Raw genomic sequence first — 18,484 nt, 5'->3', positions numbered from 1 at the left:
ACGGAAGTTTTAATGCATGGCCTGCATTTTCTGTTAATATTAAAATAAAGCCTGTACTTCTCCAAAATTTCCCACTTGGTGTTGTAATCTGTGACACTTTTCTTCAACAACCATATAGTGTTTTGACTTTGCATCTCCGGGATATCATGCTATTAAATCTGGTCCTGAAAGAACTTTCTATTCCACTCACTTCCACACGTTTGATTGCACATTAGGGTCCATTGTGTCACCTCTGCCTCATATATGACTCTGCGTTGTAATAGAGCATGGTTTAGGTCCATGGAACATAGACATTAAGAGATGATGATGATCATGGGTAGGCTGCGCTTTTAGGCGGAAGTGAATATATTCTCATCAATGCGCTTGATGTTAAAACATGGAAGTCAGTCTTAGACAAGCAAGATAACTCGCACTAGGCCTCATTTAGGAGCGATGGACATCGATGTTTCGTCATTTTTGTGACTTATCAACGAGGTCCGCTGAAAGTTAAATCGCCGTCTGTGACTACATGTAAAATGGTGTAGGAACCATTTACTGGTATGTCCCAACGTATATACACGACGGGGTTCTTTCAGTTTTCGTCTATAAAATCTACTCACAAGGCTAGAGTAGAAGACACTTGCCCAATGTCATACTTTGTTTAGACAGGAAAAATTGACTGTTATTTCCAAATTTTGGTTTAGTAGACTTCGTCAGATTACCTACCGAAACTTCGAAGTGACTGTCAGCTTTTTGCGCGAGCGTATATATATAGACACACACGAGAGGGTTTTTGAACAGTTCTTGTCTTTGGGTAATCATGATTTTCTTTAACATATTCACCTCTCATATTCACACATTTATTGTAGCGGTCCTTCAGTTTTTCTAAGCCATGTAAAAGAATTCGGAAGTTTGGGCCTCCCAACCAGGCCTTTCGCGACACCCTTACAGCCAGGAACTTTTCGACATCCCTTCGTATATATGTACATATATACGTTGCTTCTATTAAATATCAATAAAAATATAGATATTCATATTTTGTGTTCTATTTTTCCTGTTTGCATCGCTATACGTATATATATATATATATATATATTACGCATGTTAACATATGCGTAATACTCCATTTATTAAATTTCATATTTACTCAAATACCCCAAATTAACAGGGAGTTACACCACAGTCATTTTGTGATCTTTGCTACCCTGATATCTATTAGCCAATTTGTTTTGTCGGAGTTAATTGTTAACTAAGAGAAAATAAATACATATATATCAAATATATATATATATAAATTCAACAATAGGATGAATTCTTTTACAAGAATTTATCAAGTAGCTAGCGTGAAAAAAACCTCATAAGGGAAAAAATCCATCATTTATTCCCCAAAATATATTTATTTGTATAAGGGCATTACTATACAAGAATGCCTCACGCTATGAGGGACTCTAAGGTCAGACTCCCATAATAAACCAGTAAAAATGTGTTTATTATGGTAGTCTGACCTTAGAGTCCCTCATAGCGTGAGGCATTTTTGTATAGTAATGCCCTTATATAAATAAACAAATAAATATATATATATATATATATATATTTCATACACACGGACATACCATAAATCGTTCGATAACACCAATTCATGAAACTTTAGAGCACGTGTTGTGGCAGTGAGTGACTTCCCTTATGAAGTAACTCTCCTGTTAGTAGTGTACACATACGGTGCAAAGAGACAGCGTTAAGTTGAGATTGTGTCAAAATTGTTCGCGATGCCGAAAGATATTGCAGCTTATTTGGACGATCAGCAAAAAAATAGTTCTGGACAGATAACACATAAATGGACCGAACTAGAGGAACTTTACAACAAGAAGTATATATTTTCTAGCTTTTCCTTTCATTTAAACTATTCTTTCTTCTTTACAGCCCATCACGCTTTGTTTCCCTTATGACTCGACAAATTTCTGGATTTTCTCTTCTTTATTGGTTTTATTTCCAATGTTTCCACTGAATAGATAATTAAGATTGCTATTCGTTTTATTAGATTTCATTTTGTGAAACTACTTATATCTCAGTTTAACTGTTTCAGTACTTTTTAGTATGTGTAATAATTATTACTATGTACTTGATCTGAGCCGGAATAAAAGGGGAGAAGTAACAATTAAGGAATAAAAGATGTTGGTTTGTTTTACTTTCGGCCTCTATAATTGTAAATCTTTCGTTTACCTGGTAGTAGAACTGATATCAAGAAGTAAAAAGCTTATTCTATTAAGAAATTAGGACATCCTAGCTTTTCTCAGGAGCATCAGTGGTATTATTAATAACTACAGCAACATTAATTTTATTCTTATAATAAATAAAATTTAGACCCAGACGTGAGCGCCACTCATCAAAAGCTTTCTTCGAGCAAAATAAAATAAATATTAAATTACATTTTTATTTTTATTACCCTAATAAATTGATGTTTACATTTTAAAACAAAGCAGATGAGTAGTGTATTTATAAGAAGAAAATAAAATGCTAGTTGACATCACACTCAAGCCGCAGAACTTTTTAAATATCTACAATTTCCCTTTCTTTGAAATGTAAAACAATTATTTTCTCTAAACTAAGGAAAAGTTTCTAGTTACCAGGTATTTGTGAAATGTATATAAATGTATTTTTAAATGGTTCCACGCCTTAAAATTGGCGTGAAATGGGTTTAATGAGAATTGAAACCTGGTTGTAGACTTTGGTCTAATGCTGCTTTTGTTTACTGTTGTCGCTGCTAAGTACTGATTAAATTTACATCGGATGCCGTCTGCGTGATAATTAGTTACAGCATTAAACATCCAAAGTATTTTCAGAACCTGAAAATAACACTAGTATATGACTAATATTTTTCCATCACGATCTGTGAATACCGGTGTGAACAGGGATCGTCTGCCAACGCTACAGTTTATTTACATCCCTTTACCCCCCCCCCCCAAAAAAAAGGTGTACAAAATAACCATTAAATAAAATAAACATCAGGCTGAAAAAAAAAATAATTGATTGATAAGATGGCTAAGATCCACTGAAGTCAGTGCCCCAACCTAACCACAGTCTAATGATTGAAACCAGTACAAGAACACGTTTTACTTTTTCTTCGAAGATTCATCAGTGTAATATAGTTTCTTTGTGATTTGCTGTCTATATTGGCAGTTTGTTAGCTCTCTTGCAAAATTTGACTTCGAAATGTGTGCTAGTCTGCAAGAGTAGGTAAACTGGTTCTCTTTCACTCTTTTCACAAAATCTTCAAATTAGATTACAAGGGAATGTCTACGTGGTGGTTCAGCCCACTAGAAACAGAAGCCAAACCTTCCCTCATATCACACACATTGAGAAAAGGAGGAGACGTTGGATAATGTCCTCTTAAGGTGCATTGTGCCTTGGTAGATAATGAGGCGATTGTGACTGAAAGGCTTTTAATCATAGGTTTTGTTTGGTTAACAAACAACATCCACCAACAACGCTCACAACAACTTGCTATCGGATGAAGGTGATATGAAATGAGAATTCTTGTTACCTCTCTTCCTCTATTACAAGTCATGTTTTCAATGGAAGTATTGTAATTAATTACCTTGTAGGTTACTACTGTAAAGCAAGTAGTTAAGGTTGGTGAAAGCATAACACTCAAACACATCTTGACAAGTGGAATAACATCAGAGATTAATTCGGTGTCTCACTGTTTTGTGTTTGAATCCTGGTAGAATCAGTTACCTCTAATCCTTCTGTCATCAATAAGTTACAGTAACAAAAAAATGTTTCCAGTTCAGTCAACCATATTCTTCTAAGACTGACATTATACCATGTAAGGAGGATAAATTTGATATTCAATGCTTCTATATCAATACATATTTATATATAAATGTCTGTTTATATTAAATAATAACATATGGGGGTTTTTTTCAGATTATGGCATCAACTCACTTTGAAGCTGCAGGACTTTGTAAAAGACCCTATATTTAGCACTGGAGATGGTTTAATCAAAGTAAGAAACTTTATTTGTATTAATATATATAACACTTTTTGATTCTACCTGTTGTACAGATTAAATATTATAAGTTGTATGGCTTCATGTGCTTTTCCATATGGAAGTAATATTATTGAATGATTTCTCCTCAAATAAGCTAATTATGGAAAATTACATCAACTCCCCTACAAGTTATGGACTTGGTATAGATGATCATTTTGTCTTTTATCTTTTACTTCAGTCATTAGACTGGCCATGCTGGGGCACTGCCTTGAAGAATTTTTAAGCAAATGAATTGACTCCACTACATTTTATATATATATATATATATATATATATATATTCTGTCAGTCTCTTTTGCTGAACTGCTAACTTATGGAGATGTATACACAACAACACAGGCTGTCGTCAAGCAGTGATGCAAAGCAAATGCACACGCACACTCACACACACATGTACATACAATGAACTTCTTTGGTTGGCCTGAAGCTATAGCTGAAGACACCTGCCCATGGTGTCACGCAGTGGGACTGAACCCAGAGCCATGTGGTTGGGAAGCAAGCTTTTTACCACACAGCCATGCCTGCACCTAGTCTGTTTAATAAATTATTTCTATTCTTGCTCTTAAAAGAATTTTTGGAAGAACATTCCATTAATGTGCCAAAGTTATCTCAACTCCATCCTCACAAGAAGATCATTGTAGAATGACCTGTTTCCACATGTTACATTGGATAAGAGGATCCTGGGAATGTTTGTTATATATTTTTCTTTCTAATATCAAATTTAAGAACTATATTTCAGTTAAATCTTGTAGTTATTATGGTTAACCATTTTCATTATATCTTCAGTTTTGTTCCATAGTTGAGCTGGTGGAAAGCTTAACAATTGTACATATATGACAACTACTTCATGTACTTTATTATGAGAATTGCTATATTTTAACAGTTGAATAATTTTTTTAATTTGTTGCTAAAAAATTAAAAGAAAGCAATACCTACTTATTACCGTCTGGTGATCCAATACAAAGTTTTTGAAAACACTCCATTCCAGCATCATTTCATTTTGAGGATTGAACTGAAACAATTTTGAAACATTAATGGATTTAGGAACATATTGCAAAACTAAACCTAAAGGACCATTAAAGAGATATGTCAAATCATTAATAAAAACAAACATCAAAGCCAAATATGTCTTTAAGACATGTTTGAAAGAGAAACTATTCCCAATCTAAGCACATACTTATACATTACAAGTTTCTATATGATTTCCATTTACCAATTTCCACCCACAAGGCATTGGTAAACCTGTGACTAATGCAGAAAATATAGGTGTTATATACACCCACACCTCTGTTACATAGACATACACTGATTAAATTAATATCCACTCCTCAGTTATCTGTTATATATACCCACACTTCAGTTATATCTGTTATATACACCCACTCCTCAGTTATATCTTTTATATACCCCCACACCTCAGTTATATCTATATACACCCACTACTCAGTTATATCTTTTATACACACTCACACCTCTGTTATATAGACCCACACTAATTAAATCTGTCATATATATCCACACCTCACTTATATCTGTTATATACACCCACACCTCAGTTATATTTTTTATATACACCCACACCTCAGTTATATCTATATACACCCACTACTCAGTTATATCTTTTATACACACTCACACCTCTGTTATATAGACCCACACTAATTAAATCTGTCATATATATCCACACCTCACTTATATCTGTTATATACACCCACACCTCAGTTATATCTTTTATATACACCCACACCTCAGTTATATCTATATACACCCACTACTCAGTTATATCTTTTATACACACTCACACCTCTGTTATATAGACCCACACTAATTAAATCTGTCATATATATCCACACCTCACTTATATCTGTTATATACACCCACACCTCAGTTATGTTACATGTTTAATATTCAGTGTTATAAATGATATTTGATTTTCTATTGCAGTTATATGAAAACTTTATATCAGATTTTGAGCATAGGTGAGTTTTTTGGGGGTTTTTTTTTTGTTTTTGTCAATTTTTTTATTTATTTCATAAGCAGCTGATGCTGTGATGTCTTCATTAGGCTTCAGCAAAGTTCTATTAAATCTGGTTGCTGTGGACACAGCTCACCGGATCCTGTCAAACTGTCCAACCCATGCCAGCATGAAAAACGGATGTTAAGTGATGATGAAGATGAATGTCTTCTTGGAGATTGAAATCTCTAACAGTATTCAAAGAACAATGACATAAGGCAGTTTTTTGGTGACGGGGAGAGGATTGTTAAGCATGTAAGCCATTGAGGGCAGTTCTATTTGATCAACCACCTTGTTAGAAATTGCTGCCAAATCTCCCTCAAATCACCTTCTACTGACTTTAGATAACATTATCTGATATACAAGAGGAAGGACAAACACATAAAATTTGATCAAGTGTTTGATACTATCTCTATACAGTTCTATCACCATATGTAACTGATAGGTTTTTAACTGTCTCTCTTATCATACTTCACTATCCAATTGTCCCATTCTGTGTCTCTGTTTCTGTCTTCTTCATCTGCCACTTACATGCCATCACTTTACCTATCTCCTGTTATAGTTGTCTCACCTATATATCATCCTTGTTTATCTTAGCTGCAAATTTTCTTGTTTTGTCCCGTATTTCTCACACGTTTTGACACAATTTGATATATTCCTGTGTTCAATGTTGTTTTTCTAGGATCAATTCTCTGGCTTTGGTTGAGCTCGTAATCCAGGTGGTAAAACAGATAAGTGGTAAGTCAATGGTTTCTGTTTCCTCCAACAACCATACCAACATAGGATGCAGGTTTTATACCTTTTAGATATAGGTTCTAACATCTTTTATGATTTTTTCCCTTTTTTAATAGGTATTTCTAATTCAAACATTGTAAGCAACCATTCAAATATTAATTAGTGGCTAAGAGATTATGATTTTTGGGCAAGTAGAACATTAAATTGTGGAATCCATACTGTGAAATGGTTTGTAATAGAAATGGCACCAGTTAAAAAAGAATTGAATTCACAGAAAAATATTACATTAACAGTAACAGAGTTAACTTTTTTTCTCTGTTGGTGTATCAGATAATAGATTGGAACAAGAAGTGAAATCCATCCAACCCATGACAACATTGAAAAACACATAAAGTAATGGATGAAGATTCTTAAACTTTGCTCTATACCTTGTTTTGTGTTTTCTTAATATAACCCGTTTCTCTGTTTACCTCAGTTTGTTCTGGTTCAAATTAGATATCAGATTAGATATTTCCTTAACCCTTTAGCATTTAAACCACCCACATCTGGTCAAAATATTCTACCTGTTATATGTTCAAACCAGCTGGATTTGGCCTCTTACACATACTTTATAATGTCATTCTAAAATATATATAAAAACATCGAAATTTCAAAGCTATGAGATAATTTATGATTAATTCAAAACAATATTAATGAATTAGCACTACATTTGACAGGAGATATCTGAATGCTGAAGGGTTAAAAGTGAAATAGTAGGACAAGCATTCAATTGTAAACATACCTTCTCTGATGTCTCATAGTATGCATAGATGTAAATTTAAAAGTTAATAAGGCGGAGAGCTGGCAGAATCGTTAGCACACCGGGGAAAAATGCTTAACAGTATTTCGTCCATCTTTGTGTCCTGACTTAAAATTCCCCTGAGGTCAACTTTGCCTTTCATCCTTTCAGAGTTGATAAGTACCAGTTATGCACTGGGGTCAATGTAATTGACTAGCCCCCTCCCCTAAAGTTTCAGGCCTTATGCCTGTAGTAGAAAGGATTATTTAAAGCTTAATCACTTGAAGGGTTAAACTAGCATTTATCAATGTCTTCTCTCTTCTTTATTGTAGATGCAAACCAAGCTGTTGAATTCCTTGAGAAGATTAAAGAAAAGGTATTTTTTTATTTTTGTTGTTTTTAATGAGTGAGTTTGCTAATGTTTATTTTGTAAATATGATGTAATATGGTAATAAAACACTGGAAGTGAGAAATCAGAAGTTCAATAATTAATGCTTCCAATAATCTTTGGGATATGAACAAAGGAAACTGAGAGACAGTTTTAGTGTGTGTGAGCCAACAACTAAATTTTAGAAATTAGCTTGGATCTAGTTCAAAACGGGGGCACCAGTTTTCATTTATGTTTTATGTAGTGTTTTTGGTACCGAAAGACTTTCAAACTTTGTATACTTATCTATTTTGTGTTGTAGAACAGAAAAAAAATTTTGTATTCGGAGTTATTTCATGTAAAAAATTGTCTTTTTTCGATAATTTCAACCAATCACTGACAAGTATTCAGCTGTTTACACTTACTCCTTTGGCAGTTTAAGCGGTGTAAAGCGTATTTAATCTCCATTTATAATTTCGTTAACATCTGCCTGAACTGTATGTGTACAACATTTGCTTTTTTTCATTTTCTTTCACGCGTGTTTATTTCGTTAACATCTGCCTGAACTTTATGAAAAGTTTATTAGCTACTCCCTAACCCTAACCCTACTGCCAATATGCTTCAGCCATTTTTTGACAAGGAAATAATAATTTTATTACCGCCAGAATCGTTTGCTTACGTAGTCAGCACTTACTATATTCGACTGAATGGACGTCAGTCATTGGTTGAAATTACAGAAATACAACAACTTTAACATGGAATAACTTGCAATGTACGTTTTTTTGTTAAGAAAACTAAGAGAAAAAGATGTTTTATATGACACATTCTACCAGTGTCCCAAGTTTCAAAGTGTTTCGTTAAGAAAATACTGGTGCCCCCGTTTTGAACTAGATCCATTAGCTTTTTATGTCTTGCTCAGATAGTACTTATAGATATGTAGACATTGGTTAGGGAAATGTCATCAGAAATTGGTTGAAATAGAAAGAGTCTAAAGCTCAAATAGAATTTAAGCTATAATGCTATAATATGAATTAAGATTTGGCTTAATTTTCTAACAGTAATGTCCTTTTTAAATTTTAAATTTGTTAAATCTGACAATGAAGTTTTCAAACTGTTTCTATTGTGTGTGACTGAGTAATTGTTAGGTTTCTTATTAATAATAGACCATGAAGTCAAAGGTTATTTCTAATACCCGACTGGTATTTTTTCTTTAATATATCTAGCAAGAATATAGGATCTCTCACAGTTGTAAACCACCTGCTCCAAGAATGTATTCAAACCTTTCATCCATAATAAGGAAAAAAGGGATTTAAAAAAAAAAAAAACTTACTGAATTATTTTAGATTGTTTCCCTTTCTAGCTTTTTTCTGACAAAACTCACCCACCTCAATATTTGTAGTCAGCTGCTAAATGACATTGAGAGATTATTTCACTCAGAAGTATGTTGTTTAGTAAAGATGGGAAGGTGTGTTTTGAGAGAGATTTCATTGTTATTTCTAACAGGTCTAATGATCACACAGAGGGTCTGTTACTGGCTCATCACCCTTTCTTAGTTTGCGAAGGATGTTGAGATGTCTGCAACCAAGTTGCTGAGAAGTGTATGTGTAGGTCTGTGTGTGTCTGTGCATATTTTAGTGTTAACCCTGATTTTTCACATTACACTCCTTCCTTCTCATTCAGATTAAAAGTAATGAAGAAGCAAAAATCTTAGTGCTAACCACCATTGCCACTTTAAAATTAAAAAGTGATAAACTTGAAGATACAAAGGTGAGTTTATGATAAGAGATTTTTTTTTTTTGTTGAATAGTTTAACATCACATTTTAAAATTTCGCGTTGCAACTATTTTCCCTGTTATTGTCTGAATTCAGTTATCACTCTACCATGTATAATTCTATATGTTTTTAAAAACTAGAGCAACTTCATCATCATTAACATTTAATGTCTGTTTTTCATGTTGACATGGGTTGGAGGGCTTGACAGGAACTGGCACCATGTTCCATTGTCTGTTTTGGCTTGGTTTCTATGGCTAGATGCCCTTCCTAACACCAACCACTTTACAGAGTCTACTGGGTGCCTTTTATATGGGACCATCACCAGTGCTTTTTACATGGTACCAGCACCTACACCAATGCCTTTTACATGGCACCTTACTTTCAGGATCTCAATTCTATTGTGGTAGGTAGGTCTTCTTGAGTACAACAGTGTACCACATATCTTAGTCCTCTGTCATTTCCCTCATAAGGCTCAGTGTTTTGAGATCAACCTTTAATACTTCGTCCCATGTCTTCTTTTATTTGTTATTCTATTTTTGGATGGATTAAATTTCTGAAATTTTGATGTTTTATTCTCGGTTTTGATCTTGCTGTCCTCTTTGTTCTTCCTCAGAAAATCATAGAAGAAGCTCGAGAACTGCTAGAAGGATTAGATGGAGTTACCTCAGTCCATGGACGTTTCTATAACTTATCAAGCTCTTATTTGCACATGATTCACAGCCATGCGCCATATTACAAAGATGCTTTACGCTTTTTGGGCTGCATTGACATGGAAGATATTCCTGGTTAGTATTCTTGTTAATGAAATTTTTAAGTAATTTTATTTCTGTTGTTACTGTTTAACTCCCGGTCAACACTGATAGAGCATGTAGAACTATGATCAAAGGCCATTCCAACCACGACCATACCATCTGCAATTATGACTCCCAGGACATTGTTCACTGTAACTCTAATAAAACATTAGGATGTGATTTGAGAAATATTTGGCTGCTATTTCTAGCGGGTTTAGCATCCATATAGAAGTTCCTTATTGCCTTCATTTATTTTGTTATTTCCATGGCGCAGCTGTAGTTTGGTCCAGTCCAAAATCATTCAAGATATTCTAACTGTTGACACTTCTCAACTTATGATTCTTCTGGCAGCAGGGATTTCTATATTTGATTATTTAACTTTCAGTAATTAATTATATTTTTTGATGAGGTACAAGACTTTTTTTTTTTTTGCAAAAGGATCAATTAAAAATCTCAAAAAGGTTTGAACTGTGTAATGGTTCTCTTCATTTTTGATATCTCAAATTCTGCTCCAACGTTCTATAATGCATACAAAATCAACCCTTGGAATGGAAAAACCTTAAAATTCCAAGGTAAATCTATTCCAAAGTTGACACATTTGTGTGTGATGTCATGTTTAGACTAATTATGAATGATTTCACATTTCAGTTGATGAAAAGCAACAAAGGGCATACCAGCTGGGTATTTCTGCCCTCCTTGGAGATGGTGTTTATAATTTTGGAGAATTGGTAAGTTAATTTTCCCCCTACCTTTCATCATCATCATCATCATTGCTTAACATCCATCGTCCTTGCATTATTGGGTAGGACAGTTGACAGGAGCTGGCCAGGTAGAAAAACTACCCTAGGCTACTGTGTCTGTTTCAGCAGAGTTTTTACAACTTGATGCCCTTCCTAATGCCAACCACTCTGCAAAGTGGACTCAGTGATTTTTATGTGGCACTAGCACAGGTAAGGTTAATTTTGGCATGATTTTTACAGCTAGATGCCCTTAGAAATGCCAACCACTTTACAGTTTGGACTGGATGCTTTCTACATGGCACCAGTACTGGCAGAGCTACCAAGTAACTTGCAAAACAAGGAATTATGAGTGTGTCAGGGGATGGAAGGTTAGAGGGTGACAAAGAGACAGAGGGGCAGAAACAGATGTCTTGCTATAGAGGAGGTACATGGTTAGCCAGTGAGAGAGAGGTACAAGAAAGAATAAAATATCTTCAAGTGGAGAAAATAATACTTTCTACCCTCGACACAAGACCCAGAATTTTGGTGTGAGGTGGTGTTAATCAATTGCATCAACCCCAGTATTTGACTGGTACTTAATTTATTAACTCTGAAAGGATGAAAGGCAAAGTTGACCTTGGTGGAATTTGAATTCAGAACGTAAAGCCAGAAGAAAAGCTGTTAAGCAGTTTGCCCAGTGGGCTAATGATTCTGTCAGTTTCTTGCAGTAATAATAATAATGATGTCCTCAGTCAAACCGTCCAACCCATGCCAGCATGGAAAGCAGAGGTTAAATGATGATGATGGACTCTCCTATTGAAGACAATGTATGAATGTTCAGCTTTTGCCAAATGATCTACACAAATGATTTGTTTACATTGATCAAACGTATGTGCCTCTCATTAGCTCCCTCTTCCCATCAAATCGACGTTGCCTGAATAGGTGCATTGTGTACCACACATCAGGTGTTGAAGTGATGACAGAGCAACCTGAAATGAAGTGTTTTGCTCAAAAACACAATGCACCACCCAGTCTAGGTATTGAAACCACAATCTTGCAATCTTGAGTGCAACACCCTAACTACTAGGCCATAATAATAATAATAAGGAACCTAAAAACTGATGGAAATTTGAGTAATAGTCAACAATTGTTTTCACAGTGGTGGTAGTAGTAGTAGTAGTAGTAGCAGCAGCAACTGCTACATCATCAGAAGTGTCTTGACTGCAACAAGCCTTGATATTCTGAATCCTCTGGCAACAGAAATGATTTTAGATTTTCTCAGACTCTGTTATTTCATTTTGGCAAATAATTTTGAATAAAGCCAAACTTCAAGCCAACCCAGTCTGCAATGAAATTAGAGACATTTTCTCTCCCAAAGAAGATAATGTCTTTGGTAAATCTATGAAGGTCACAGAATCTCCTTTCTTCTCCTCTTCGATCACTATTACAAAGTTATATTTTTCTGTTTGTCTTCTGCCTTAGATCCATGAAAAATTCTCTTTATTTTTATTTTTCTCCTAGTTGGCTCACCCCATTGTAAACAGCCTCACTGGTACCAATAGAGAATGGCTAGTACAACTGTTATACGCTTTTAATAGTGGCAACCTTGCTAAATTTGATAGCCTAAAGACACATTGGGCTGCAGTGGTAAGTAGATTTTTCTTTTCATGTGATGCCTTCATTTCAATGACTTTGTCTTTCAGTAAACCTAACAGTGTCTAAAGTATAATGAAAGTCAGCTTGTGAATGAATCTCATTTACCCTTTAGCATTCAGATCACTCTTTCAAATGTTATGCTTATTTATTCACACTGTTTTGAATTCGATCATTTATTATCCTGTAGCTATGCAATTTCAGTGATGTGATGGTTTGTTTTTAGAATGATATTGTAGGGTAGACGTGAGGAACAGTAGCTGGGCCAGTTTGAACATAAAACATGTGGAATATTTGGGCCTGATATGGTCAGTTTGTATGTTATAAGGGTTATAGAAGTCTACCTAATGGATTTTAACCCCTCTAAGATGACCAGGTCAATCTCAGCACACCATTTTTATGCTAGGGAAAAAAAACAAGGCTGATATATTTGAGAATAGTTAGATTTTTTCTGTTTATTAAGATTCAGATTCTTTTTTAATATCATCATCATCATCATCATTTAACAACCGTTGTCCATACTGGCATGAGTCGGACGGTTTGACCAGGGCTAGTAAGCTGAGAGGCTGCACCAGACCCCAGCCTGATTTCTATGGCTGGATGGTTTCACTTTGAAGTGTAGCTTTCTTTGTTTAGAAATGCCTTTCTTTTCTTTTAAAATTGGTGTCTTTGTAAGGCAACAAACTGGCAGAACTGTTAGCATGCAGGGCAAAATGCTTAGCAGCATTCCATCTGTCTTTACGTTCTGAGTTCAAATTCTGACACGGTCAACTTTGCCTATCATCCCTTTGGGGGTTGATAAAATAAGTTCCAGTTGAGTACTGGAGTTAATGTAATTGACTAGTCCCTTCCTTTGAACTTGCTGGCCTTGTGCCAAGATTTTAAATCAATATTTGCTACCTTGTCTAGCATCTTCATATTTCACCAAATGTTCTATATTAACTTACTTGATTTTTTCAGCCAGAACTTGTGGCGGAAGAAGTTGCTCTTAAACAAAAGATCCGTCTGCTTTGTCTCATGGAGGTAACTATCATTTCTGTCAGTTCTTTATTTCAAAATTCTCTTCTATGTCCATGATGATACTTGTACAATCATAACGTTTAGATGATCTTCATTGTAACATTTTGGGGTTTTCCTAACTTTTCTCTGAATTTGGATAATGTTGTCTGTTTATTTCTGTGAAGAAAAGTTCTTTGCAATCCTTTTAATCTTTTTGTAAACTGATGAAAAAATTATCTGCTGAAAATAAATGTATTTTCTTATTAAACCAACTTGATATGTAGCACAAAGAAATTAACAAAATACATCAAGTGTTTTATATCATTACAGTATTTCTAGTTAATTATTTTGCAAAATTCATTTAGAGTTTTTTGGGGGGTTTTTTAAAAATATTTTCTTCCGAAGAATATTTTTAGCCATGTTAGTTATCTGGGTTCACTGGTCCTGCATAAATTGTTGCAGATGCAGCTTCATTTGTTTTTGTATCTCATAGCTGAAATTTATTTTGCATCCTCTCTCTCTCTCTCTCTCTCACTCACACACACACATTATTTATACAATATAAATTTAGTCTCACAACAGTCAATTAATGTTGAAGGAGCCTTCCAAGGTTGGAAAGGTAAATTAACAAGATAGTTGGACAAGCATCTTCTATTATACCCCAGGGCCATTAAGAATGATAAATTTAATATAAGTAACACAACAAGATTTCCTGCTTTTCAAGTTGCTGTTGTTGCAGAGACTAATATGTATCATCAGACAAGGCATTTAAACTCTTTATTTCAGCCAACTTACAGGGTTAATAAGTCCTAGTTTGTAAGAGAAGGATTATGCATAAGTTACCTACACATATTGTTCTGTTTGCAAAAACTATTTAGAAGCCCTTGTTGTGACTGTTCATAATCACAAATAATTAACTAATTTCTTGACTTTTACAGATGACTTTCAGCAGACCAGCAACTAGTCGTCAACTCTCTTTTGCTGACATTGCCAGAGAAGCTGATATACCTTTATATGAAGTATGGCTGTTTCTTCTTTGTCTCACCTACCTTTATTTTCCTTTTGCTGTATTTTAACCTTTTCAATGACACAACCATAGAAAATGGAGCTGCACTCATCAACCCTTTGTAGGGCTTCCTTTGGCCAGTGGGGAAAAAGGGAGTAAGTTGTCCTCAGACTGGACACTTGGGTTGAATGCTTGTAACAGACTCCACTCCACAAAACTTTTCCAAGGCCCAGGTGGTGGTTTTAAACCAAACTGGATAAAGTCCACCCAACAAGAATGGGAATGGTCCCTAGACTTCCACTCAGTTCCTTTGTACCCTGTTTTACTCATAAGGCTGTAATAGAAGACATTTGCACAAGATACTGCACAGTAGGATCAAACTCCATAACATTACCTGTATCCATTCATCTGTCCTGCCTATTCAGAATTTACCTCTTTCCTATTTCCCACTATTATAGACCCAGCCGATGCACCAGTGCTGGTGCCATGTAAAAAGCAATCATGCCAGTATCACAGGAATGCATTTGTGCTGGTGCCACATTAAAAGCATCCAGCACACTCTGTAAAAGTGCTTGCCATTGGGAATGACATCAAGCCAAATCAGACTGGAACTTGGTGCTGCTCTTCTGCTTGCCATCTCTGGTCAAACTGTCCCACTCATGTCATCATGGAAAATGGACATTAAAGGATGATGATAGAATCATGAAAAGCCTATATTATTATATTTCTAATCCAACATTTTGTGTAAGTCAATCCTCATCATCTTCATTATTGTTATCATTTCTTTTTCGATGCTGTTATTGGTTGAATAAGTGTGCAGTATAGTAAATCACTGTTAACCTCTGTGCTGCATTAACCCTTCCCTGAGATCTGATCTCACCACTTCTTCCTGTCTGTTTTGGTCTCTCTGTGACCTTCCACTGTCACAACAACAATCATTGTCTCACATTTCACATATCTCTCTCTCTTTCTCTCTCTCCACATATTCAAATTATCTTATGTGACATCATACTTGTTACACATGTTTAATATAATCTGTCTTTTGGATGGAGTGAGAACTGTTGTCAGCAGTTCTCCTTGAGTTACTATACTTTCACTAAAATCCAAAATAAATTTTAGATTTATGTATGACTTAGAAGATGCCAAAGAAGCTTGTCTACTTTTACATATGTAGTTTTTGTATATGTCTATCGGTAGTTTTTATATGCTGTGCCTTTATCATATTTTCAACAGATCTTTTCCTACCTGGCATCCAGTATTCTACATTTTAATGTTCAGATTTAACCCTTTAGCATTCAAACTAGCAACATCCAACTTTTCACACCTACTCTATAATGTAATTCTAAGAATAAAACAATCACACCAACAAAATCTTGAAGCTACAAGATAATGCATGATGAATTAACAACAACATGAATAAATATATATTTGACATAATAATCTGAATGCTAAAGAGTTAAAGCCTTCTTTAAAAAATGGAAGTGAATCTGGTTGTCGAGGGAGTGGGTGGTTAATACTTGAGCTGGATTCTTTTGTTTGCCTTCATTAAAATGTTGAAACAGATTATGTAATTTCTTCTATCATTTTAGGTTGAACCTCTTGTGATGAAGGCCCTGAGTTTGGGGTTAGTTTGTGGGCATATAGATCAAGTGGATGAAAAAGTTTACATGACCTGGGTGCAACCAAGGGTGTTGGATTTGACTCAGGTAAATATCAGCCTCCTAAGAGATATTTTTATTTCTCTTTAAATCTTATTTATTTAGTTTTACTGTTTAATTGAACCCCAGGTATTGTAGTTCTGCAAAGTTGTAAGTAAATGAAATGATCTTAAATAAAAGGGTAAATACTCACTTTGGTCAAGAATGGCCATGGGATTGCACCTAAGAAGTTCACCTCTGAGGCACAAGTCCAGGCGAGGTTATTTGTGGAAGCTCAGCAGTTGTCCATGGGATTGCACCTAAGAAGTTCACCTCTGAGGCACAAGTCCAGGCAAGGTTATTTGTGGAAGCTCAGCAGTTGTCCATGCATACCAGTTTCCTCTTTCCATGCCACTGATGTTATCCAAGAAGGCCAATAGAGCTTGGCATCAGTGATGTCGCAACTCATTTCTACAGCTGAGTGAACTGAATCAACATGAAATAAAGTGTCTTGCTCAAGAACAACACACAGCCCTGTCCAGGAATCAAACTCACAACCTCATGATTGTAAGCCTGATGCTCTAACCACTGAGCCATGCACCTTCACATCCTAGTACATTACTATTAACTATTTAGTCAATCACAAATGATATGAGACAATGAAGACTTAGTATGATTTTCTACTCTCTTCATTTGTCTCGGTTCTGCTGGATCTTTGCTTAGTACACATCACAACACCTATTTTCAAAACTCTTGAATTATTTGATCGATAGCTCAAAACCTTAACTTCACAATCTTTTGTCAGGTCATTGGCAGCCAAACCTGAACCGTTCCCAGCATAGATGAGTTAACAGAGACTAACATAGGACAGTTGAATCCAGCATCGGGTTAACCATTATCTACTAATTGTGCAGAGACAGAAATTCTAACTCAAAATCCAGTATGTTTTTATCAGAATTTTGGTGGTTACTGATGGTTGTTGCCTCTGCAGCTGCCTGTGACAACCTGGAGTAAATTCAGTCACTACAATGTATCCTATGGTTGGGCTGATTCTTTCGATTTGCCAACTTCCTGCTAATTATGTCCCATGTTCATATAATTAATTAATCATTGTTGATGAGAGACTTTGCTTCTTTTAGGATTTTCGAGTGAGATCGTTGCCAGTGCCCCTGGACTGGCTCTTGTGCGGGTGGCACATAAAATACACCATTTTGAGCGTGGCCGTTGCCAGTACTGCCTGACTGGCCTTCGTGCGGGTGACACGTAAAAGCACCCACTACACTCTCTGAGTGGTTGGCGTTAGGAAGGGCATCCAGCTGTAGAAACTCTGCCAAATCAGATTGGAGCCTGGTGTAGCCATCTGGTTTCACCAGTCCTCAATCAAATCGTCCAACCCATGCTAGCATGGAAAGCGGACGTTAAACGACGACAATGATGATGATGTAGAGATACTTCTGTTGTGAATTGAATTAGCTGCTAATTTTAATGAGTTGTCTTTTTGTTAGATATCAACCATGCAGAAACGCCTGAGTCAGTGGAGTGATGATGTCAACCAAATGGAAATACTTTTGGAAGATCGAGCTCATGACATCCTTACCTGAGCCATCCTATTACTTCTGTCATTATCTTGCTATTATTGAACTCATAGAAATAAAAACATCTCATTTATACATTATACTTGCTTTCGGCTTTTTCTTTGCTTTGTATCAGAGATGAAAAGTATTACAGTAATCCCTCGACTATCATAGGTGTTATTATGTTCCAAAACCTCCCACAGAAATAATTAAAATGTAAAAAAAAATATATATATATATATATATATACCTATCGACTGCAGAAACCTATGATATACTAAGGAATCTGCTATATAAATTCACATATATTAGGAGAGGCTGTGTGGTAGGTAGCTTGTTTACCAACCACATGGTTCCGAGAACTACGTTAAGGGTACACGTGTCTGTGGAGTGCTCAGCCACTTGCACG

The 18,484-nt window shown here is 35.3% G+C and overlaps 1 protein-coding gene across 1 annotated transcript; it reads left to right on the top strand.

Moving 5' to 3' along the window:
- Positions 1-1,689: 1,689 nt before the first annotated feature.
- LOC106881542 (26S proteasome non-ATPase regulatory subunit 13) lies at positions 1,690-18,176 on the top strand. The gene is made up of 13 exons (XM_089341713.1): positions 1,690-1,846; positions 3,907-3,985; positions 5,974-6,008; positions 6,726-6,781; positions 7,889-7,932; positions 9,604-9,690; positions 10,310-10,481; positions 11,136-11,215; positions 12,728-12,853; positions 13,820-13,882; positions 14,797-14,877; positions 16,454-16,570; positions 18,007-18,176. Exons 1-13 carry the CDS (start codon positions 1,746-1,748, stop codon positions 18,100-18,102), a joined length of 1,137 nt encoding a protein of 378 aa, XP_089197839.1. The 5' UTR covers positions 1,690-1,745; the 3' UTR covers positions 18,103-18,176.
- The last annotated feature ends 308 nt before the right edge of the window (positions 18,177-18,484 follow it).

Source organism: Octopus bimaculoides, chromosome 25, assembly GCF_046866305.1.
Source record: "Octopus bimaculoides isolate indiv1 chromosome 25, ASM4686630v1, whole genome shotgun sequence".
NCBI classification, from domain to species: Eukaryota; Metazoa; Mollusca; class Cephalopoda; order Octopoda; family Octopodidae; genus Octopus; species Octopus bimaculoides.
Note: the sequence above shows the minus strand (reverse complement) of the source record. Positions and strands in the feature narration are given on the sequence as shown.

Bases quoted from the DNA above. Each gene is read 5' to 3' on its own strand.
- LOC106881542 (XM_089341713.1), top strand. From the start codon at position 1,746: ATGCCGAAAGATATTGCAGCTTATTTGGACGATCAGCAAAAAAATAGT. The intron at 6,009-6,725 runs GTGAGTTTTTTG...TTGTTTTTCTAG, and splicing joins ATATCAGATTTTGAGCATAG to GATCAATTCTCTGGCTTTGG. The intron at 13,883-14,796 runs GTAACTATCATT...TGACTTTTACAG, and splicing joins GTCTGCTTTGTCTCATGGAG to ATGACTTTCAGCAGACCAGC.